The 25,951-nt window shown below is 31.9% G+C and overlaps 1 protein-coding gene across 3 annotated transcripts in view; it reads left to right on the forward strand.

The window, feature by feature from the left end:
* LOC114332197 (advillin) overlaps positions 1-25,951 on the forward strand; it is a 235,697-nt gene that overhangs the window by 140,833 nt on the left and 68,913 nt on the right. Inside the window, exon 1 of one of the 3 annotated variants that reach the window (XM_050653308.1) lies at positions 22,006-22,256. The exons of the other annotated variants lie outside the window; for them this stretch is intronic. Within the exon in view, the coding sequence (XP_050509265.1) occupies positions 22,236-22,256 (21 nt within the window). The 5' untranslated portion in view covers positions 22,006-22,235. Of the gene's footprint in view, positions 1-22,005; positions 22,257-25,951 lie in introns of those variants that run through there. 3 annotated transcript variants of the gene reach the window in all.

Consider the following 25,951-nt stretch of genomic DNA (forward strand, 5'->3'; position numbering starts at 1 on the left):
TCCACTTATCTTTTTCTGCATTTCCCTTATTATTTCCATATACTTGATTTATAGTCAGGCCATATTTTCTAGCTTTTTCTAAATATATTCTCTTCCTATCGCATTTATATCTCCCACAATTATTTTCAAGTCATACTTTGGTACTTTTTCAATTAGCTCACCGAGTTGTTCATAGAACTCATTCTCTCGGACACCATACAACCCATCCCCAGGTATCCATTTGGCCCGGTGTTTTTAAGAAGAATACTTTCCAACTTTTACTATCCTTTTTTATTTTCTTTCCGTCAAAATTATCGTCTTTATCGTAACAATATTGGTACCATTTTTTCCTTGTTGTTTATTATTTATTAGTTTTTTTCTTCTCTTTATTCCATCTGCATTCTCTACCGTGTACTGTTAACTTTGGTATCCCATTCTCGCCATTTTTCAGTTTCTTCTTTCTTCTTTCACCAGTTTGCTTTTTTTTAATATCTGTGTTTTTCTATCGTAGTTTCTATTTCTATAACGTATTCTGGAGATTATCTCCACTCTTTGTAGTTATCTTGCTATAAAATTTTTCATTCCTTTTCTTATTTTTGTACCGTTATTTCTGACCATTTTTAATCCTGATATCAGGTTTTTCTTCTTACTGTATTTCTATATGTGTTCGATTCTTTCCTGTAGTTGCTTTACTTCTCTTTTCAAGTTATGATTGTATTGCCTTAAGTAGTTCCATTTATTGCTTATTGTTTTCGGCCTATTCCTTCCTCACTTGATTTATTTCTTTCATAATTTCATCATTTTTCTCATAAATTCTTTCATCATGCTAATCATAACTGAATTTGTGTCTCTGTCTTTATCTTTATCATTTTTCTGTGGCGTTCCCTTTGTCTTTTTTGCTTCTTTCAAAGCTGTAGTTTTGTTCTATCTGAACTAAGAAAAAGAAGAAAAATCATATTAAATTTCGACTTTGTCATATGTTTGTTAATTTTATATCAGTATTTTTTGTAGACTGGGATATAACACTCTGATTTCAATTTTGATGATCTTACTCATATTATGCTTTTAAGTCGACAAATGTTAAAAAAGTATTATTATTAATACCATTACAAATATTCAGCGGTTGAGCTAAAGACGGTCCTGCATTTGGTTTACCTTAATTATTAACGTGAACATTCAGATTGTATACCTTTCCTATCAGTTATTTTAATAACGATCCACAACAAGAAGATTGTTTTAGTAATTAAACACACAATCAGTGTTTAGTACGTTGACTGAGTGCGTGGCAACAGCCTTTTTTATTGTTATGTAGTATTAATATAAATACAATCCACGAATTTGATTTAAGAATAAATAAGAGAAACAGACAATGAAGGAACTATCTGAATCCTCTTCTTCGGCTTTTTCCCATTATCAGTTCGCCGTTTCCTTCTTACACAGCATTCTATTCCCCCAGCCCCCTTCTTAAGTTCTCTTTCCGTGTTTTTTTATCTCATAACTGGTCTTCCTCTTTGTCTTCTTTCCGGCGGGTCCCAGTCCAATATTCTCTTCGACCACTTGTGCTCTGGCCTGGCATTCTTTGTAGATGTCCGTACCACTGAAAAATCAACGTAGACGCAGAATATTGTGGCTGCGCAACCTGAGAGAACGGTACGAATGTACATCAAATGCACTTTTCAGAGCAGCCGTCTTTAAAATCCGAATAGCTATGATGATTGCATATCACCGTCGCGGAGATCATCATCATCACCATTGTACAGGATTTATATTATCATTCAAAAATAAGAGTAACCTATATCGATTTAATGTTTAAAGTCTCAAACAAATATTAGTTGCATACATTGTTTTGATTTCGTAAAAGTAGGTGACATTGCTTCTTCAATGTAGACCACTCGTTTTGGAAAAAAACGGAGTCAGCAATTTGGTACTGTTAGTATTTCATGGTCACAGTCAGGTATAGAATCATAACAAACAATTGGGATTGATTATAGATACGTAGCAAGTAAAGAAAGAGAACAGTCATTATTCATCATTCATTATTAAACCATCAATGTAGTTAGAATATAGACTTTCGTCCACCAACTAGTTACTGATATATTTAACAGTGATCAAATAAACATATTATGAGTACTTAGTGTATTCCTACCCCTAGCGAAGTTCATCTCCATATTACCAAAACCTATTCTATTATATATCATGGCGATCACCATATGGCGATCCTGGCAGGATCGCCATATGGTGGTTCCTCATCATCTGGACCATCTCAGATTGGTTGGGGGTTAGTTACCCCCTACGATAGGGGTTGATGAAGTAAACACTACTTACGGTATATTCATTTATTCACAATTCGGAGTAACTACGGTAAAGAGTTGGTGGCTAATGTATGTTCACCCTCTGGGGTCTCAAGTATCAATGATGAGTCTTTACGCAATGAATTTAGAATGTGGAATTCCCTGTCTATGTTTGGTATATATAAAAGTGAAAGTGTTTGTATTATAAATGCCGAATCAGCTTGATTATAAATAAAGAATAATATGTGACACTGAAAAGCTGACGCTTGCAGTATCGATAACTGATACACTTGTGGTGTAATCTAGGTCAATCATGTGTATGGAAACAAAGCGTGTTTGTTTTAGGACAAACAAAGGACATTTAAATATTAAAAGAAAGTGTCTTGCTCTTAATAGGATGCTTACTAACAGATGCTGTGAATCCCAATACACCATCAATGGTGCTACAGTCCTATGAAAGAGCCTCGACCTTCCCAAGTCTATTACACCACTCAGTCCTATCCATTGCCAACCGTTGCCAGTTTGCTGCGCCTATTGTTCTCCCATCCTCATCTACACCATCCTTCCATCTAAGTTTTGGCCTACCCCTATTTCTATTTCTCACAGGTTGTGACATAAGGATTCTTCTAGGAGGGTTGTTATGCTGTGATCTTGCTAGATGTCCTGCCCATCTTAGTCTTCCTATTCTTATAAGAGATACTACGTCTTTACCACCAAATATATGTTTATATCTGTGGTATACCTCGTAGTTGTACCTCCTCCTCCAAATACCATTTTCACAGATGCCACCGAATATTCCTCTCAGGATCCTTCGTTCAAATATAAGCAGAAGGTTTTCATCTGCCTTGGAGATGGTCCATGTCTCCGATCCATATGTCAACACTGGTTGTATAAGGATTTTGTATATGGTTATTTATGTTTTTTGGCTTAAGTTTCTGCTTCTCATATGTCTACTCAGTCCAAAATAGCATTTGTTCGCTAGGATTATCCTTCGCTTGATTTCTTCCGTCATGACGTTCTCCTTGGTGATCAGGGAGCCTAAGTATGTGAATTTGTCCACCACTTCAAAGGTAGAGTTATCAACAGTGAATTGGTGACCGATATTTCTGACTCTACTGTTGGGTGTTGATGCCATCATCTTAGTTTTCTCCTCGTTTACTTTCAGGCCCATATTTTTGAGGCATTTGAGAAGGTGGTATACATTTCTTCTAGTTTGCGTGTTGTGCGCGCAACTAGGTCCACGTCATCTGCATATGCCAAAATTTGGGATGACTTATTAAAAATATTTCCTCTGTTGTCACTTCGGACATCTCTGACCGCCTTTTCCAGAGCTATGTTGAAGAGGAGACACGCCAGCGCATCTCCCTGTCGCAGCCCAACATTCGTTTCAAACGCCTGTGATTGTTCGCCCTGTATTTCGACTTTGCAAACGACTTTACGCATTGTAGCCTTAACCAATCTTATCAGTTTATCAGGGATGTGGAATTCATCCATGGCTTCATACAATTTATTTCTTAGGACACTATCATATGCCGATTTAAAATCTACGAAAAGATGGTATGTGTCGATATTGAATTCATTCCGTCGCGGATATGGCACTTAAAAAAGAAGTATCACTGAAGGCCCCGTTTTCAAACTTTTTTGTAATTGAACATTTTACTTCCATTCTGTCCCATATTCCCTGTATTCTTATTATCCTCTCTGGTGATTTGCAGACATCTTCTCATAAAGTCCAATTCAACTGTTCCTATTTTGTTTCGCATTGTTGTTGTTATTGGCCATAGTTCTGCTCCATATAGGGTAATGTTCAGCCCTAGGCTCTGAAAGATCCTTTTTTTGTTTTCTTTGGTTAGCGTGTTGTTCCATATCACTTTATGGAGTGATTTCATGGCTGGTTTTCCCCGTGCTATTTTCATTTCTATCTTTCATACAAGTATCACCTCTGCTTATCATTGACCTTAAATACTTAAAAGTCTTACAGCTCTTAATAATCAAGTTCAAATTTGCAACCTCGGATCCAATACATAAATATTCGGTCTTACACAACATATTTTTCTTGAGTTCCCATAGCTCATACTCTTCCTTTAATTTCCTAAGTGGATAAAGGTCATATGTGTTTCACTTCTTGTTTCACTTGTTTGTTCTTTTTTATCACTTGTCTCATGATGTATATAATGGTTTAATAATTTATCTGAAGACTTTTGTCTCTACAGCTAAGTAATCCAGCTACTTAAATTTATTCCTATGAAAATCTTTTCTCTCCCAATTTTTTCTTGTCACTCTTCATCGCTTCAATCACAATTTATACGATCTTAGTAAGTAGATAGGTTGACATTTAAGGATACTTTAACTTCTCCCAACAAGCCTAATGTCAAAAATGCATTAAAAAAGGTTCATTTTTTGTTAAAATGCGCCAAAAATATCCAGCATAATATGTCAAATCATCTAAAATAACAGCAATCTGCGCTTATAGAGAAAGAAATTTTTTTTAAAAGGAGTCGATGAAAAAAAGTTTGTTAACTTTTACCAGTAAGTCCATTACAAGTAAGTTAAATAGTAATGGAAGCAATACATACAGGGTGATTGATTAGTGGGGTAAAGCTCAGTAGCTCCGTTATAGTAATAGATAGCAATAAAAGTTAATAACAAAAATTTTAGCCACCTTTGAGCTTCACATTACAAAATTAGTTAGAATGTTACAGGGTGTTCGATAACACAGTGGTAGACCAAACTTATGTTTGTTTAAATAGAACACCCTATATTTTATTTTATATTCGAAATCCTGTTAACTTCTCCATCACAAAAATATAAAGGTTTGTTATGTTATACAGGGTATTTACAAAGTTATAACCAATTTTGTATGAAAATCGTAACAAGTTCAACTCCCTGTATAAATAAAAATAAGCACAACAGCAATGGTTTATTCATGCCATATTTTTTTATTTATTGTCAGAATTTTCAATAATTATTGACATTGCTAATTTTCTTTATATCAAATACAGGGTGAGTCAAAACGCAAGTACATTATTTTCTCAGTAATGTTAAATAGAACACCCTGTATTTTATATCATTATTGAAAAGTATCATTACCGTACTTTAATTTTTATATAACATTCCCTATGTCCAAATTTCTTAGTTTTCGAGATATTTTCATTTTTCAGAGCAAATTATTTAGGTGTCTAAATTTTAAGTAAGCTATGACTGAATTGACAATTGACGATTACTGATTTATCAATCCGGCAATCAATGTAACAATCTAGCAAATAAAGAAATAAAAATAATTTATTAGTAATACATTTTACAAAAAGAAAAAACAACCACAACATGCAACACTTTTGAAACAATTAAAAACTACTTTTTTATGTAAATGCAACAAATAAACAAAGAAAATTAGTAATAAATTTTACAAAAAAGCACACAAACACAAAATACAACATTTTGTGAAGACAATTAAACACTCTTTTTGTATGTAAATGTAACAATGTAACAAATAAAGAGCGAAACATAATTGATCGGTAATATATTTTGCAAAAAACATGTTTGAAAAAATTAGACGCTACTTTTAATAAAATATTTTTAATATTTAATTACATAAGGTGTTCAAAATTACCTCCTAACACATTTATGCACGCCTAAAAACGATCATTGAATGAGCTACTTACTCTACGAAGCATTTGGGAATTAACACATCGAAATACACTTAGTATTCTATTTTTCATCTCATCCCTTGTTGTTGGAGGTATTTTATAAACTTCATTATTAACGTTACCCCAAAAAAATCAGTCCAGTTTATTAAATTCTGGTGATTTGGGTGGCCACGCTACTGGTCCATTGAAAAATGAAAATATCTCGAAAACTAATAAATTTAGACATAGGGAATGTTATCTAAAAATTAAAGTACGGTAATGGTACTTTTCAATAGTGATATAAAATACAGGGTTTTCTATTTAAAATTACTGAGAAAATAATGTGCTTGCGTTTTGACTCACCCTGTATTTAATATAAAGAAAATTAGCAATATCAATCATTCTTGAAAATTTTGACAATACGTAAAAATATATGGCATTAACAAACCATTGCTGTTTTGCTTATTTTTATTTATACAGGGAGTTGAACTTCTTACGATTTTCATATAAAATTGGTCATAACTTTGTAAATACCCTGTATAACATAACAAACCTTTATATTTTTGTGATGGAGAAGTTAACAGGATTTCGAATTTAAAATAAAATATAGGGTGTTCCATTTAAAAAAACATAAGTTTGGTGTGCCAGTGTTATCGAACACCCTGTAACATTATAACTAATTTTGTAATGTGAAGCTCAAAGGTGGCTAAAATTTTTGTTATTAACTTTTATTGCTATCTATTACTATAGCGGATCTATTGAGCTTTACCCCACTAACCAATCACCCTGTATTATTAGATTTGTATTTTTAAACGAAATTACAACAGACATTAACAGTTATTGGCTTCCTCTGAACATAGTAATCAGCATATAGTAATAGCGCAATTTATGTTTGTCTTGCAGTTAGAAAAACCACGCAATTCAACAATTGTGTGAAGTATATTCCAAGAACAAACAGTCTCCTGAATCATTCCATTGTGTCGCAATTTTGCAGTTTTGTTTTACCGGTAATTACTAAAACTATCTGGGTTACTCTCGTATTCAAAGGCGTTTTTAATAACAACGTTGGCATTGCAAAGGACGACTGAGGCTATTGTTTTTAATCTTCAGTGTTTGATTTACTGTAAAAAATTTTGTTTAGTATTCTTCAATAGACAGTTTTGTATATTATGTATTATCAAAAATGTTGTGTATCTACATATTTCAACTTCTTACCTTGAGCCTCGAACTAAACCTTATTGAAATGGGATCAAAATCTAAAATGATCTAGTCTTCTTCTTAGGGTTCCGAACGTTGGCGATCATTCTGGCTATGATGATTTTGTTGGTTGCTATACGGAATAATTGTGTTGAGGTCTTTCTATACCATGGTCTCAGGTTAGCAAGCCAGGATATTTTCTTCATCCTGGGGTCCTTTTCCTTCAATTGTACAGGGGCAATTTTCGTACCACTATTACGATAGAAATGTTTGACGGTTTTTAACCACTTAGCCCACTTATTTTGAACTTTAACGTCGGATTTGCTAGGGCGGTAAGATAACGAGATTGCACCGACAGAACAAACTCGACTAACTAGTTTTTTGAACAAGAACACGTATGTACTGTCATATTCTGTTTTCCACATTTGTAGCAGAAACGGTTCCGTTGTTCCTTCTTACAATGGGGATAGGTATGCCCGGTTATTCGACAGTTCCAACAGGTCGCTACATTCGAAGTATTTTTATTACTCGAATTAGGTAAATTAGAGTCTTGATTAGAGGTAGATGGAGAAGATATGGCATTTGAGGCATTGTTATGAGAACGACGCTTCGACTGAGGAGTATCGGTCTCGACAACAGACACTTTAGAATTTTGGAAGAAGTTTGCCAACAAGGAGGGGTTAGCATCTTCCAACTTCTTAACAGTTTGAGTTAGTTCACTCACGGTATTAATTTATGTCAAAGTGACATGAGGAATATGTTCCGGTAAGATATTTTTACGAATAATCCTTAACTTTGTGGATTCGGATGATTCCCGAGATAAACGATTAAAAAGAGAGAGCATGTGGGCGGCGAAAATAACGATAGGCTCACTCCGTTTTTGTTTGCGACTTTTGATTTGATCCCAAAGATCTTCGTCGGCAACGGGGGATAGAAAAGTGGATTTTAGGAGTTGAATAAGGCCATCCCAAGAATTTATTGTGGACTTAATAATGCGAAACCACACCGCGGCATTGCCAGTGAAAAATTCAATAGCCGAATTAAATAGAATGCCTTTCGGAACATTACGAGATTCAGATAACTCACTAACTCGTTCAATAAAATCAAAGAGAGTCTTGGGGTCACCATTAAACTTAACATTCCATTTGAATATAGAATATTTGGAGACATTTACATCGGGAGTGGAAACATGTATTATCTGTGGAGGAGGAGAGACAACCTCGACAGAAGAAGAACTAGAAGATAAAGGAATTATTTTATAATTTATCTCTTGCTCCAATAACAGACAAGTAGCGTTAGATTCATTTCGGAAAGATATATGTTCCTCAGAAACAGGCTCGGAGATAGGGAGGCGTTATATTCTACCTAACAAATGAATTAATCTAGACTTTACTTGGCGGACACAAGAGTCTGTTGAGGAACCTTCAAATTCTTCAACTAACTTTGAAATATTCTCGATAGGTTTTGTAATGGTGGTCTTCTCATTATCAAAATTTAAGGTATCTAGATAAAATTGATTACTGTTATCCCTAACCAATAATCTTTTGAGGATTTTCCTCTTTCCTTTTATTTTTCTACTCGTAACAGTTCCTCTGATTTTTAATTAATAAGTAATCTCCTCTAAGCTAAGAAAATTGACTTCAAAATTATTCATTTTTAAATTTGAGTCTACAGGTAATAAAAAATATAAAAATATGTAATATAAATACCTCGAAGAAAGATCAGACTTAATTCAAAATTTATATCTAAATATGGAGAAACTTTTGTAGTGTGTTTCCAGAAGGAACGTAAGAAGAAAATGAAGAATTAACTGAGATAGAGATAAAACACATAGAAGGAGAAAATAAATGGAAATAGAAGAACGAAAAATGATCAGGGCCCGCGTAGTTTGGGCGTTAGATGAATGTATCGAGAAAGGTAAGAAAATGATTAGATAAGAATGTATAAAGAAAAGTAAGAAGATAATCAGGCCCCGCGTTGCTTGGGCGTCATAAAAATGTGTAACCTCGGAAACCTTTTTTGGATGGTGCTAGAAAGGTCACCAATGGAGACACTGCGAACGGCAGCCAGATGGTTGGTGGAAAGCGAGTCGTGGGTTCGAAACTAGCTTTTGGAACGTGGAATGGGGCCAATAGAAGAAATAGGTATAGATAAGACAAGAGAAGGTAGATTAGAGAATAGAGAGAAACAGATAAAAATATAGATAGGTAAAAATACCAAAGATAAGAGAAGACAAAAAGATGGCGCCACTTAACTTTTTGGGGTTACAAGGGGAAAATTAAGAAACCTTAGAAACGGAAACAGGCAAGGAAAGATAATTAGGTTCTGAAACCAAATATAAGAAAATATATGACCAGTTAATTAGTAAAAGAAATAAATGTGGTCAACACACTACATAAAGAAATAATAAATATATTCGGTGACAGTCGTCCACCTACTTATCTATAAAACTTACTCAGCGAGATCTTTCTCCTGGTCGAAGATAATATAGTGATAGTTATGTTACTTAGCAAATATTCAGAGGTAATCTATTATCAGGAAACTTATTAAGAGTAGATAAATAAAAATCGTAAAATAAACAAAAAACAATATATTGAACAAATGGTTCACCAGAAGGGTGAATCCCAAAAAAAAACAACAAGAAATAAAGAGGAAACTATATACACAAATAAAAACTGCACCAACTATTAATGTGAGGTTGGGTACAGGTAGAAATAAACAATAAATATGATAAAAGAAGTACAAGTATCATATGGTAAAATCATGCACAATTAAAATCACAGTCAAGAGAGCCTGGTCATTAGAAATGATCTCTGAACCAATTGAATTTCAAGCAAACATATTGGAAATAAATAATAGTATGTACCTGTCTCCAACAACTGAAAATGAAGTTGAAGAAATTATAAAATCTTTAAAAAATAAAAAGTCACCAGGGCACGATAATATTAGATCTGAAACTTTAAAAGAAATAACAAAACAGATTTCAAATCCCTTAACATACATAATAAATTCATGTCTTAATTTAGGCATTTTTCCAGATATATTAAAAATTGGAACTATTAAACCACTATTCAAATCTGGCGAAGAAACATATTGTCAAAATTATAGGCCTATAACCCTAATCTCAAATATAGGCAAAATATTCGAAAAAATAATTAAAATAAGACACACACATTTTTTAAAAAAATTTAATATACTAACTGAATGTCAATATGGGTTTCAAGAGGGAAAATCAACCGAAGATGCAATCTGTGCTCTAACAGCTAACATCTACAAAGCTCTTGATAATGCAAAACCATCTCTTTGTATATTTGTAGATTTAGCAAAGGCATTTGATACAGTTTCACATAAAATACTGCTAAATAAACTTCAAAAATATGGTATAAGAGGACTTGCATATAACATCCTAGAAAGTTATCTGCTAAATAGAAAACAACATGTTTCTATAGATGGAAAAATCAGTAAAGGAAGAATTATATCTTACGGAGTACCACAGGGAACAGTCTTGGGACCAATTCTCTTCAATATTTATATCAATGATCTATTCAGACTGAATGTAACAGGTAAAATCATAAGTTTTGCAGATGACACAGCTATTTTCTATGATGCAAATACATGGAATAATTTAAAACAAAAAGCTGAAACAGATTTTGCTACAATTCAGAAATGGTTTCAGTTTAATAAACTTACCTTAAATATAGAAAAAACAAAATATATACCATTTACATCATATGTTAATAACCTCCCAAATCTTGGCTCATTAAAAATTGATGCAAAAAATGAAATTCCACATACATACGAGATTAAATATCTAGGTATAATAATTGATAAACATTTACGATGGAACACCCAAGCAAATAATAAAGTAAATAAATTAAGAGGACTCTTATCAAGATTTAAATTTTTAAAACAATTTTTGGGAATAACTCATTTGCGAATTCTTTATTATGCACTTAAACAATCTCAACTCACATATGGCCTTTTAGGATGGGGTGGAATACGCAATAATTACTTACATTCTATAAATATTATTCAGAAATTGCTAATTAGAATTATATACGGGAAAAATTTAAGATATTCTAGTGAGCTGTTATATAACAAAAGTAAATTTTTAAATGTACGTAAATTATTCTGTTATAAAGCCCTTATACATATACATGAAAAAAACATAATATTAAATTTTAACAGTCATGCCCACCAAACTAGATATATAAAACATAATACAATTCTACCAAAATGTAATAAATCCATCCTTCAAAGATATGTTGGTTATATAGGGCCCAAATTATACAATTTGCTACCGGATAATTTAAAACAATTTAAAAATTATAAAAAACATAGATATAAATATGAAATTAAACAATGGATTGGGAACAAATCAACAAAATTCTGCGAAGAACTTATCAATGGACAATAATTGTAATAAATAAACTTCAATAAGAAATAAAAAATTATATCCAAAATAAAAATTGTATCTAAATAGATTTTTATTATCAACTGCGACATTTCTTGAATTATTGATGGCCACATTTATATCACAAATTATATTAAAATTATTATATTTTTATTTTTTCTTGATTAATGTTAGAGTTTTTAGTATTTTTATAAATTTTCATATAACTGTATACATTTGTTAAATATTTTTTGTGTTTGTTTATATTTGTAAATTGGTATATTATATTTTTAAGTCTCACGCACAAGGGGTGCTACTTTTGTATGTATATTAGTAATATATATACAGGGTAGCTCAACTTCAGTGAGTTATTTATGTTTATTTAGGTAGTACTCATTATTGTTGTTCTGAAGCTATTTCTTATTATGCTTTTTATTTTTTTTTTGTAAATCTTTATTGTTATTCCTAAATAAACATCATTATTATTATTATTATATATATTAATAAAAAAAAATCAAATCAAGCATCTATCATGAAAAATCTCTCTTTACTGTTTTAGGGCTTATCTCGAGATAACTGATATAGTCTGTTCGCTATTTATTTATTTAGGTAGTACTCATTATTGTTGTTCTGAAGCTATTTCTCATTATGCTTTTTATTTTTTTTTTTGTAAATCTTTATTGTTATTCCTAAATAAACATCATTATTATTATTATTATATATATTAATAAAAAAAAATCAAATCAAGCATCTATCATGAAAAATCTCTCTTTACTGTTTTAGGGCTTATCTCGAGATAACTGATATAGTCTGTTCGCTAAACTCAGACGCGACTTTCTAGATATTTTAGTCGGTAATTTTGCCAATTTTAGTAAAATTGGCCAAAAATATTTACTAAATAGTTAATAATCAATAAATAGTTAGTAATTTTGCCAATTTTTGCAAAATTGGCAAAAAACAAAAAATTATCGACTAAAATATCTAGCCAGTTGCGTCTGAGTTTAGCGAACCGACTATATGGTAAATTCAATAATGGATGGAAAATATAAAGAACAAATATATAATAAAATCAAAGGCAAAGTATACAAAGTTAACAAAAGTTTATAGTTCAAAATTCAAAAACCACCCCGCACTCGGTTTTATAAAAAATGGCCAATCGCACAGCTTTTAATTAAATAGTTATTGTTTGTAATTAATGTTTGATAATCAAAAGTTCTACTTAATGAATAAAAAGTTCTATTAATGAAATCGCTGTCCTTAAGTGAACTAGATACATCGGTGATTAGCCTTAACTACAGATGAAGGAAGGTTTGAGGTAGATAGCCCTTAGATTAGCTCTACTTTGGAGATAATTGGATGTATGTTTAATTAAGATACTTAAAGTAACTCTGAAGGTGTTGCTTCTTAAATTGCACTGAATCTACTTTTACTTTAACTAGTAATCAAGTACTGAAGTTACTTATATGGTAATTTGAATCTAATCGGATGTTAGATCCAAATACAGATACGATAAGCGAGTGAATACCACTCAGATAAGATAAATTGTAGATAAGGTATTAGATACTAGACAGACGTCTGCACCCCAAGATACTCAGCCACGAAGTTTTTTCTTAATCGCAATATTTGCGATGCTTTTCCTCTAAAAAAAGTGGGGATATATCCCCTCTCAAAAAAAAGTTACATTTCTCAAAAAGAACTGACCTATTTTGGTTTTTAGGTAAAGTAACGGTATTTTAGTTGTAAAGTGTTTAAAAAAATAGATCCTTTGAAATAGGGTAGCGCTTCAAACAGACCGCAAGAGAAGGCAACGAACCTAACGGGATGTTAGTAGGCTGGTAAAAGGTTTTTAACACGATATCGGTACAGAACTTTTATTACTTTATTTCCAAACGTTATAAAAACGGGACTAGTTTTATGATGCGAATACTCCTAGTTTCAAATTGTCTTTATGCAGAAAAAATTATAACAATACTAGTTTATTAGGGTCTCTATAAGCTATTTGCGTTTGTCATACCGACAACGAAATGTGCCAGTACCGTTATGATAATAAATTTAGCCAAGGGTAGTTATTTACTGAAACGGGCTTAAAATTTAATCAAACAAGTATATTAATTATTTACTAATCCTATTATATAAAAAAATGTTACAACATCACCACAGCCCTTGTCTAAGAACTGTGTCGTACGTCTTCTGAAGATCTATAAATACCAAATTTGGCTCTCTTTTCTTATTTTCTTGGTTATTGTTGAATAATAGTATAAGGTCTAGTATACCATCTGCCATCATTTCTCTTTATTAGAACTTTTCCGGCTTTAAAATTTTTTTGAATAGGTATATTAATAATTGTTAACTTTTGTATTAGAGAAAAGTCATAAGAGACTCCGTCAGTAAAGAGCAAATACCAAATTCTATAAAACCCAATCCGGTCCTTATAAAAAATGCAACAACCGTCACAACAATTTATTAATGACTGAAGTACAGAAAAAAAGTATCACATTCCGATGCTGTAAATACGTTTTTGTACCAATAACATCTTGTTCAGAATGGAGCTTTCTACAGGTCCTATAAAAAATGCAAATAATCTGCGATATTTTTCACCGTTCATAGAATATAACGGGGATTTGTAAATAAAAGCATGGAATGTAATGAAGATTATATTGTGGCCAGTGTTACCTTTCTCGCATCCAGTGTTGCCAATCTACGGATAATTATCCGATTTGCGTACCTTTTTGAGAGTTGTCGTATCTTCTTCGTATCTTTAAATAAATCGGATATTTGCGTATATTTTTCAGTGTATCTATAATCTACTAAAACTTTCTCATCCATATATTCCCAACACCAAGAACACATTAATTTTGGTTCCACCCAAATTTTTATACCGGCTGAATGTTAGTGACATCCGATACTTTTCATCTTTTGACAAAAGGGACATGTGCCAATTCTTTTGTTTAGAATTTAAATGCACAAGTGCGTCCACTTAAGGCATACTAATCCAATTCAAATTTCAAAAACCGTCTGCCGTCCGATGTTATTTATGAGTTTTTAGTTTTTAGTCTTTAAACTTATCAAAGCTAATTCACGCACGATTTAGTTTTATTTTCATTTTATGTAGTGCAGTCTAGGGATGGGAAAAACCTACCGGTTATAACCTATAACCGGTTTTTTTCTCTGATATAATCGGTTTTTTCGGTTGTTTTTTGTCCCGGTTATAACCGGTTTTCTCTTTTTAAAGTAACAACCGGTGAAAACCCGGATAAGTGGAAAAATACTGAATTCAGAGAAAAAATAGAAAATTGTTTCGCCCCACGCTCGTAAATGGGAAATTTTAAGCTGACTGGATCCTATTGTACATAGGCTATGTCTATAAAAACCGAACACCGGTTTTTGGAACAACCGGTTTTTTTGACCGGTTATAACCGCCAGGTTAAACCGTAGGTATATGTATTAATTATTTTTCTAGTACCTAGTTTTAGGAAGTTATTACGTTTTAATAAAATAATCTTTAAAAGTGTTTTTTTTTACTTAATAATTATAATAAAAATAACGATCCAAATAATGAAATATTTAAATTTATTTATTTATTTAGAATTTAACACTTACGATAATACAAAATACGAATAATATAATAATAGTAAGTAAATAGCCAGGTAATATGCCAGGTGTCAGTTTTTGTTCCACGGCAAGTATTCCTGCTACTCTCTGGGTATTGGCGCTACGAATACCCAGAAAGCATCCCCCATTCGCAGGGGGCCGCGCCTGATAGAAGAACTGAAAAAAAACTCCCACAGGTTAAGTAAATAGTATTTTCCACCTACCTCTACCGAAAGTATACTTTTCCGGACCTGATTTTAAAAGTTGCAAAGTTGTACTTTTGCTCCCTAGGGAAGAAAAGTAAAAGTGACGTTATGGTATTTCATTCATGAAATTTAACTCTTATTGACCAATATCTATTTTCTATTACGTAAGTGTCTATACATTTTAACGTTTATTTGTAAAACACCCTGTGTTTTGCAGAATGGTAAAAACAGTAAATTGTTATTTTGATTTAACAATGTTTACATTCATAATTTGACTTATATTTGACAGTTGACAGTTATATTGTACCTTCTTGTTAAGTTTTAGTTTTAATAAATTTTGTTGGTTAGTTACATAAATAAATTAAGTAAAAATGAAAAATTACTTGTTATTGATTTGACAAAGGTGGAAAAACCATATGTATAACATGGGAGTAAAGTGTCTTTTCCTCCCTTGAATGATTACTAGAGAATGAAGTAAACTTCATTCTCGGGAGGAAAAGTAGCCCTCCCTTGTTATACAAATAGCTATTACATACATGAATTACGTAATCATCTAGGATACGAGATTGTCATCTATAAACGAAAATTTTTAAACTGTGAAACAGAGAATCCAGTAGATTAAAGGGCCGGTTGTTCGAACGCTAATCAGAAATGGAATCAACTGATCATTATCAAATATTGAATTACTGTCAATGTCAACTTTGATTGGGTTGCTGAAAACATAATTGATTACAATTATGAGATTAATTGATTAATTAATCAATTATGTTATTTATCATAATGATAATTGATTACAATCAACTGATTGGCGTACGAACAACGGATTTTGTTATTTGATGGTTGTTAAGGGGAGTAAAAAATAACATTGGCAACATTGATTTTAATAACAGAATAATTTTTGACCTAGCGTACCTTTTCGTGACAAATCGGATATTTTTCGAGCGATCATCGGATAATCTAGAGAAATGCGATTGGCAACACTGCTCGCATCTAAATCTTTTAAATGTAGCGGAAGAAATTGGAGATTTAGCCACTCAGGAAGATTCTGTTATAGATTGTAAATTTTTATTAAACTTATCTTGATGGTGAACGTAAAAGTACAAATTATTTTTGGATTATTTTTAGATGATTAAGAAATTAAGGACTGCGTTATCTAGACCATGAAGAATGACTGATTTGTTTGAAAACTTGTTCCGAGAAATCAAGAAAAACTATAATACAAACAACAGGAGGCAAACAAGAAATTATGTATTTTGTTAGTGATCTTTTCTATAACTTATTTCTAGTGTGATCTTTCTCCGGGAACTGTTTAATACGACTTCTTTTCAATACCTTTTCAATACGACTTTTAGATTTTATTAGGTAGATCTTCCATTTTAAATATATAGATCTAAACTAAAATCACAATAAAGAGGCACTAGAAATAAACAAACCAAGACACCAAGACACATTGAATGTTAACGTACGTCCTAAAAGTTTTGGCACAAAATGCATTGGCTTTAATTTTAACAAAAAAGAATAATATCAAGTTTCCTTTGGAAACAAAAGCTTCTGTCAGTTAAGATTTATTAATTTTGAAGTTTTCGTGTTAAAATGTAGTATACATTACAAATAAGAAAAAGTATCTACAAATTGGTTGGGCGGACACTCAAAACTGGAATCTATCGAATATTTTAGAATGAAAACATTTTACGTAGAATCATTTTTAGAACAATAACGAGGTGCAAATAGGGAATACTATGGCTGAATCTACCAAAATGTTGAAGACCATGTGCATGTACTGCACGGAAGTCAGAGAGATTGGTAATAAGGGCGAAAAACCAGTTTGGAATGGAAACTAGAAGATTGGCTCGTCAATAAAGATCTTCTAAGGGTTTGTTCACTACGGGGCGCCTTACACCGATCAATGTATCGTACCCATGTATCCAATACCAGGTACATATTATACTGTCGGCAAACGTACAACAAACACTGAGTAAATACGAAGGGGGACGACAACAATAGATACAAGGCGAGGATACAATCCATTGCTCTCCGTAATGAAACGACCCTAAAGAGTACGATATAGCTGGATTTAGGGAATCCAATGAACTGTCAGTGGTGGCCGGTGGATGGCTAAACTGACATGGCCATAGACATAGTTAAGGGGGGTGGTCATGGCGTATCTAATGTTTAGCTTGAATATTGACAAATTTGTAAAGAATATCCTGTTTGGTTTTGTTTTTTTGTTAATTGTGTAGCGAAATTTGTGAAATTGTGATAGCAAATTAAATATGAAGTGGTTTAAACATTGGATACGCCTATGGATGACAGTTTCGCCATCCAGCAGCCATATTATATCACGTGATTTGGAATGCCTAATTGAGGATTAATGGTCATAAATATCGAAAGTGACGTAAGTGTCCCAAATACCCTCAAGCGCAACTCCTTCACACCTAGCATCATACTACTATTCAAGAGATACCCAAAACTGGCTTCTACAACACCAATTACCCTTTGTTCCCAAAAACGACAATCCTCCAAACTTGCCGCAGGCTCGCCCAATAGAGGATTTTTGGACTTTACTGACTAGGAAAGTTTATCCTGGAGGCTAGGAAGCCCAAGATGAAGAACAATTAAGACGGCGAATTTACAACAACCAAGAGAAATTGAACTGAATTCCGCCCAGAACCTCATGAAAGACATTCGTATAAAGGACATCGCATACATCTTATGGAAAATATAATGTCACTGAAATTCAATAAAATTTATACCAATAGATTCGTTTTAAATTAACGGTCAAATCTTATCATTGCGCCAACTCCATATTTTCAATAATAAGAGCAGAAATTGATATAAATAAATCTGAAATCAAATGGATACGTACATAAATTAGAGAGAGAAAAAATATTTTATAATACCCAAATTGTCGGTACTCCATAAATCAGCGGATTAGTTTCACTAATCCGCTTAGGCCCAGCGGGATTTAAGCTTTTTTGAATTGCACCCAGAGCAATAGTGATTGTAACTGATAGTTTTACTGACTCCAAAAATGTGATTTCGATAAACTTTAATTGTAATTTGCGCCGTAATTAATCATAATTAAGAGTTGGCGCAATGATAAGATTTGACCGTTAATTTAAAACGAATATATTCGTATACATTTTATTGAATTTGAGTGACATTATATTTTCCATAAGATGTGTGCGATGTCCTTTGCGTCTAGTAGAGAAGAATGGGCTACTCCAAATAATTTGATTGTATAGTTTAGTTAAGCATTGAGTTATAATTTATGACAACTAGGTATTGTTTAAATACATTTCTTCATTAATAAAAAAATTCGATAAATAGGTACACTAACCGGCACAAAATTCCGCCACCCAAAATTTTTGATTAAGTTTGACAATTTATAACTTTATTATTTGTGCTCCGATTTTCAAGATTCTTGCACCAGTTTGTAGGTACATGTATTGATATCGTCTGGTATTATTCCGATAACAAAACAAATTTGCTTGCATGGCATTATACAGGGGTGAATGGAAGCGTTGTATTTTCTCCTAACTTCTCCTGTCTCATACATGTACTTTGTACAATGTCGCATGTGATGAATAAATTTGACTTGACTTGACTTAACTTTAAAAAATTCTGTGGAAAAATGGAATAGCTGAATTTGTTTCATAGTCCTGTCATATTATCCCGGAGGAATTCCTAAAATTTTGTTTTTGAAGTTATACTTCTTTACGCGCGATATGAGGGTGAATTTTTATATGTTAAAACCTACGATCCGGGCGCATGCGCATTAGAACTTTGTTCTGATTGGATGTTCAAATGACATGTCAAAAATTATCCAATATGGCAGCTGTAGCGCAGCTGTGGTTTGGCCGGTTGACGGTTTGGTTATGTATGGTTGTTACGTTTTAAAATTTGTGGGAAGAGAAACAACAAACAAAGGTTAGTTAATAGTTATACTGCCTTTTTAAATAGTTTTCATATTATATTTTTGAAGTTATACTTCAAAATGTTTTAATTTATGTATGTATCAGTCCAGAAAAGGTGTGGAAAGAATATATTAGTGTTTTTAAATATATTTTTCTACAAACGTGTTAAAAATACAATTTTTAGTACTCCATAGGAGCGTTAAAAATGCTACTTTAAGGCACTAGTGCTTTAAAATTTTTAAGGCACTGCAGTTAAAAGTGAATTGTCAAATTGTGAAACGTCAAAATATTTATATTTCATTTATTAACATTAATATTAATAATACAACTTGCGCAATTTGAAAAAGGTGGTTTAAAAGGTTTTTTATTATAATTTTGTCTTTGGATTTGTCTTCCTTGGGCGTAAAATAATAAAACATCTATTTTTATATTTCACTTGTCACCGTGATATATAATTATGTATATCTGAAAGGTAAGTAGCATGCGGCTTGATGGCCTTGTTGGTAGAGCATTGGACCAGAGATAAAAAAATCGCGAGATTGCGGGTTCAAATCCCGGACGATTCATACTTTTTTCTTTTTTTTTTAATATTTGGCATTGTTAAGTTTTGGTTCATTTTTGGTAATTATTGTTAATTTTTTGTATTGTAACTGTTAAGTAGGTATATTTATTTCGTTGAAATTATATTATAATAGAAGTATAACTTCTTACGTGCGTACAAAGTACACACACATTCTTTTTTTGAATTATCCGAATATCTCTCTTCTTGTAAGAGCTGTACCATTTTTTGTAAATAGAAACACTGATTGACTCATAAAATAGAGATTGGATTGATAAGATTAGAATGGCCCGCATGCAGCCCAGATCTCAATCCTATTGAGAATTTATGGGATGAATTGAAAAAAGCTATTCGCCGTCATTCTAGGCCTCCAGCAAATTTGGTACAGTTATGGCCCTGGTAGAGGAATATCGGGTTATTCCCCAGGCAAGGATAACACATCTTTATTCAATGCTAAACAGATTGCGAGAAGTTGTTGCTGCAAGAGGTGGACATATTTGCTATTGAATTTTGCTGTTAATTTTGTTTTTGCTGTTAATTTTGTTTTGTTTTGTTAATTTTAGTGCGTTTGATATTTTTAATTAAAAATAAACCTTCAAAGCAGTGTTTTTATTTACAGCTCTTACAAGAAAAGAGATATTCGGATAATTCAAAAAACAAAACCTTAGTGATACTTCCAGGATAATACAAAAGAAGTATGAAATAAAATCAGCCCTCCAATTTTTCCACAGAATTTTTTTAAAATTCACACAGAAAAACAACGCCTCCATTCACCCACCTATAATGCCATCTAAGTAAAAAAAATTATTACCGGAATAATAACGAACGACATCAATACATGTACCTACAAACTGATGTAAGAATCTTGAAAATCGGAGTACAAATAAAGTTATAGATTGTCTAACTTAACTTAATCAAAAATTTTGGGTGGCGGAATTTTGTGCCGGTGAGTGTATTTTGTGCCAAAACTTTTAGGACATACGTTACAAGGAGCCCTCCCAAATCATGATTTTACAATGTATATACATACATTCTAAATCCCAAATCATGATTTACAAAGTTTATACATTGTAAATAGTTCTCTTCGTCTTTGCCTACCCCATCTTACTACATCTTGCACGCCACATTGTTCCCTGATGATGTTGTTTGCATTATCCCTCTTTGTCTTTATTGCTCATAGTGTCTTTATTTCGGCTGATCGTAGCACGCTTTTGGTTTTATTGATTCAATACCATAGGTCATAACAGGTCTGATGCAAGTTTTATAAATTCGAACTTTACTGTCCATTCTCACATACGTTATTCCAGACCACATCATGTCCTGGCTGGGTAATGATAACTTGGTAGATACTTCAACTGGTTTAGCTGTTCTATGGGTTTCCCCTCTACCACGAGCTTGCATCTAATTGGATCTTTTGCAATGGTAATGTCTCTGCAATCAGAGCTGCATCATCTGCATAGCACACACTATACTGATTCTACTCTGACCGAGTCTATCCTCGTTGTAGCGATTCCACATCTTCTATTATTTCATTTATTATCACCAACTAATATTAACAATTAATAAATGAAAATACTTTCTATCCTTGTGAGATCTGTACTCACTGAAGTGAATACAATTAGCGTCTCTTGTAAAGATAATGAATTCGACTTTTCAAAGTGACAAGACATTTATACTAATATTTGCATATTAGCTATATGCAAAATCATCTGTACCATGTTAATGGCCATTAATTGTCAATGCATTAAGCTAAATAAAAACAAATCGCATTAAATTCTTTACAAACTTATATTTTCAAAAACTTTTAATAAAAAACTGGCCATATTTTGAGATAAATTTTTGGTATTACATATAAAAAATACAGAAAACAAAGAATTAAGCTTCGCGCTCGTCTAGAGTACCGCCTAGGTACTGTACCACTCTTTTTCTATAGGTATATAACAATATGCAGATATATGCAATTTCTTGTAAAAATATGAAATTTATGTAAAATATGCCGGATATGCAAAAAATGTATTTTTTATATATTCCGGTCTCTACTCATAACTAATTATTAATATTTTTCATCCATATTTATCCGTACTTTAGTTTTAAAACATAAAATTTTGTTCGTACACCGCTACATTATAAACGGTTGCCCAGTTGAGTGGACGAAGAGGTCATCAAAAGTAAAATTGTTACAAAAAAATAAACGCACATCCCTCTGTTACAAAACACCATTCAGAACCATCGGCCATACTTCCGTCTAGTGGGAAACAAAGATTGATAATTTGGTGCGGTATTATGAACGCGACTTTCCTGCCCGACATCGATATTTTCGTTCGTAATTAAATCCACGAAGGGCAGATTTGAAACCTAATGATTTTTATCGTCAGTACCGGTACCGTATGCTATATTTCGAGTGCGCGAAAAAAGTATTTGAGTTTAAGGGCGATATAGAGGGGGATTAATAATTGTAATTTTATTCTTAGAAAATATGAAGGAAGCACGTAGACTAGTAAGTGTGTTATTTATTCTACTTATCTTCTTTATAATATGTCAGCATTGTTTTGCGTCTAAATTATTATTTTTTAAAGTTTTTTAAATGCTATTTTGTCAATATGTAGGTATCTACATTTTACTGGTCTGCAAAAAAGAAAAAAATCTCCTTATTGTTTTTATGCATGATTTCTCTGAAACGCTCTCTGCATGAAAAATGATTCTCTCTATCAACTGAACCTTGTTTGTTATTACTTATTCAACCGATTTCCTTCTTAGATACTCCCAGACATTTTCGATGAGGTTCATGTTTGGTAAGTTGTCGGACCATGGTTAAAGAGGAATTTCTTGCCCCATCAAAAAACTTTCAATAATTTTAGCCATATTGAAAGGTGCTCTATCCTGCATAGAGACCTTGCGACCATTACCAAACCATTCGTTCATTTGTTAAATTAATCTTGTCTGCAAGACTCTTTTATACTGGTCAAGTTGCATGGTTCCTCTACCACATATACACGTCCCATTCCTTTGCCAATGAAGAATGAGATGGAGCCGTCCAAACGTATTCGATGGATAGGAAAGAATGGAAGCTGATTCTGGAACAGGCCAAGACTCATAATAGGTTGTAAAGAGCCAATGATAATGATGATGTATTTACTGTAGCATGTCTAAAAAGACATCTAACATATGTAGTATAAATTTTATGAGAGATGGAGCTTCCCTCGTTGGGGATAGTAAATGAAAGAGTTGGATCTGTATTGCAGTATGTATTTTTGCTATTTTTAGTAAAGGATTACCACTAAATTTCCCAATTAAGTCTAACATGTTTAAAAAATCCACAAGGAAAAAGTTCTCCTGTAGTTGGCTGTATACCATGTAATACAAAAAACAGTAAAATCCTTTATAAAAGGTGTATTTAAAATCCCTCAAAAGGGCTACATTAAAATCACAACATAACTAGTTTTCGACTGCTTTACCAGTCATCATCAGTACTAACCTAAAATGAATATAACCTGGTAAAATAATGCAAAGATATTGAAATTTTAACTACGGTTAAGAAGAGTTATAGGTTATACCCACCTGCAATGTACATGCTAACCACCAAGATATTATTTAACAAAAATATGTGGGTCAAAGCCCAGTAAAAGTAGTCCGTCAAGGAAACATTGATTTAAAATGCTACATTAAGCGTGGATGTTTAAAATATTTTGCTAATCTGCCCCAGGTAACATCTGAGCTGTGGATTTGACTTGTTCACATGGTGAAAGTATGACAGCAAGTGACAATGAAATTGATAGAGACCTCCGAACGATGACAAGACAGAAATATTTTCCGAGTTAATTGTACTTACAGTAGACGCCTATATTTTTGACTATGATATTGCATGTAACTTTTTTGATATTGTAATATAATTCAAATCCTTCTAATCACTTAAAGTCCCATGTTTTGGCTATCTGTGCTCAGATTTTCAGCCAAATCGATTATGATGTATTTTGGGAATGGAGGAAAATGTAAAAAACGGTATTTTAACGTTTTCTACACTATAAAATTTGATCAAAAACTTGTTTTGAATTGAAATAACTTGTTATAATGCCATATAATGACATTTTTGAGTCCCTTCTATTAAAATATTCCATTGATACTTTACGATAGAAAATGCAAATATGTTTAAATAAATAAGAAAACACTGTAAAATCGCTTAAAATAACATTTTGAAAAAAAAAAGAAGAAGAAGACAATTCGACCTTAAATGTTTCATTTCTACATCCTGCAGATGCTATATTACTCTGGGCTAATTTGCAAAATTCATGGAAAAGTTATTTACCAGCAATTTTATTGCTGGAATCGAATTATAAGATTCTATATATTAATAATATAGGTATGAAAAGTCCGCAGATAGTGTGCTACTTTTTTTATAAACAAAATGGCGCCGACAAATCGTATTTTTTTCAATTATTGCTCTATAACTCCGAAGATTTTAACTTTACAACAAAAACACCCAAATAAAAATTCACCGCAATTAAATTCTGCATAGAGATATCTTTTTCACGATTTGCCCCGACAAAAATTTTCCTCAGAAAATGCGGGTTTTCCTAACAAAAACTCTAATTTTCAAATAAAGTTTTAGGTAATTAATTTTAATCAATAATTAAATAACTTAGTGAAATTAAAGCTTTCTTAGTATAGATTGTAATTTCAGAAGCCGGTGAAAATTAAACGAATATTTTAGCAACAATTCAATTGTTAATTAACAATTTACGATCGCAATAATAACCAAAATAAGCATGATACATTGATCAAACTTATAAAGATTATAAAGATGAGATGCTTATTTAATATTTTATCGACAAAATATAAATTTTTCTTTTTTTTGCATTATCTTTGAATTTTGAAAAAAAAATAGTTATAATATGCTGGTCTAATTAGTAAAGTACAAAGAAAGGTTATTTACCAGCAATTTTATTGCTGGAAAGTCCGCAGATAGTGCGCTACTTTTTTATAAACAAAATGGCGCCGACAAATCGTATTTTTTTCAATTATTGCTCTATAACTCCGAAGATTTTAACTTTACACCAAAAACACTCAAATAAAAAATCACCTCAATTTAATTCTACATAGAGGCATGTTTTTCCCGATTTGCTCCGATGAAAATTTTCCTCGGAAAATGTGGGTTTCCCAACAAAATCTCAAATTTTCAAATAAATTTTTTGGGCCAGTAATTATTTATCAATAATTATATAGCTTGGTAAAATAAAAGCTTTCTTGGTATAGATTATAAATTCAGAAGCCGGTGAAAATGAAACGAATATTTTAGCAACAATATAATTGTTAATTAACAATTTACAGTCGCAATAACAACCAAAATAATCATGAGACATTGATCAAACTTAGAAAGATTATAAAGGTGTGATGCCTATTTAATATTTTGTCGACAAAATATAAATTTTTCATTTTTTTGCATAATCTTTAAATGTTTAAAAAAATTGTTATAAACAAATTAACATTTCTCAGAAATTGTTTATTATATTCTAATTTTAAAAAATACTTAAAATGCGTATTTCATAGGTCTTGAAAATGAATGCTTTAAAAAATTTTTCCAACCATTTGCAAAAAAGTTATGAAACAGCAAATAAATATACGATTTGTCCGTTGTTTATAATTTGTTTTAATTGTTTCAAAGCTTAAAAGTGAGTCTATGGTACAATCTAATTACTCGCAAAGAATGTCAAAAATTAGTGCAATGGTTATATTTTTAACAAAGATTAAAAATAATTTTTTTTTGTAATTTTTAGCGCAAAAGTAGGCCTGATACAGAGTCGGAGCTAAAATGTTCACTCGAAGCGACTGACACGCAGCATACATTATTTATTAAAAGTGTCGTCACAAAAAAATATATTTATAATCTTTAGTTAAAATATAACCATTAAACTGATAATCGATATTTTTTTTGGAAATAATTAGCTTGTACTTTAAACTCACTTCTACGCTTTGAAAGAATTAAAAAAAATTATAAACACCGTAGTTATCGTATGTTTACTTTGCTGTTTCATGACTTTTTTGCAAATGGTTGCAAAAAAGTTTTAAAGCATTCATTTTCAAGATATTTGAAATGCGCATTTTGCTATTTTTTAAAATTATAATATAATAAAAACTTTCTGAGAAACGTTAATTTGTTTATAACTATTTTTTTTAAACATTTAAAGATTATGCAAA

This window comes from Diabrotica virgifera, chromosome 6 (genome assembly GCF_917563875.1).
Source record: "Diabrotica virgifera virgifera chromosome 6, PGI_DIABVI_V3a".
Taxonomy (NCBI): domain Eukaryota; kingdom Metazoa; phylum Arthropoda; class Insecta; order Coleoptera; family Chrysomelidae; genus Diabrotica; species Diabrotica virgifera.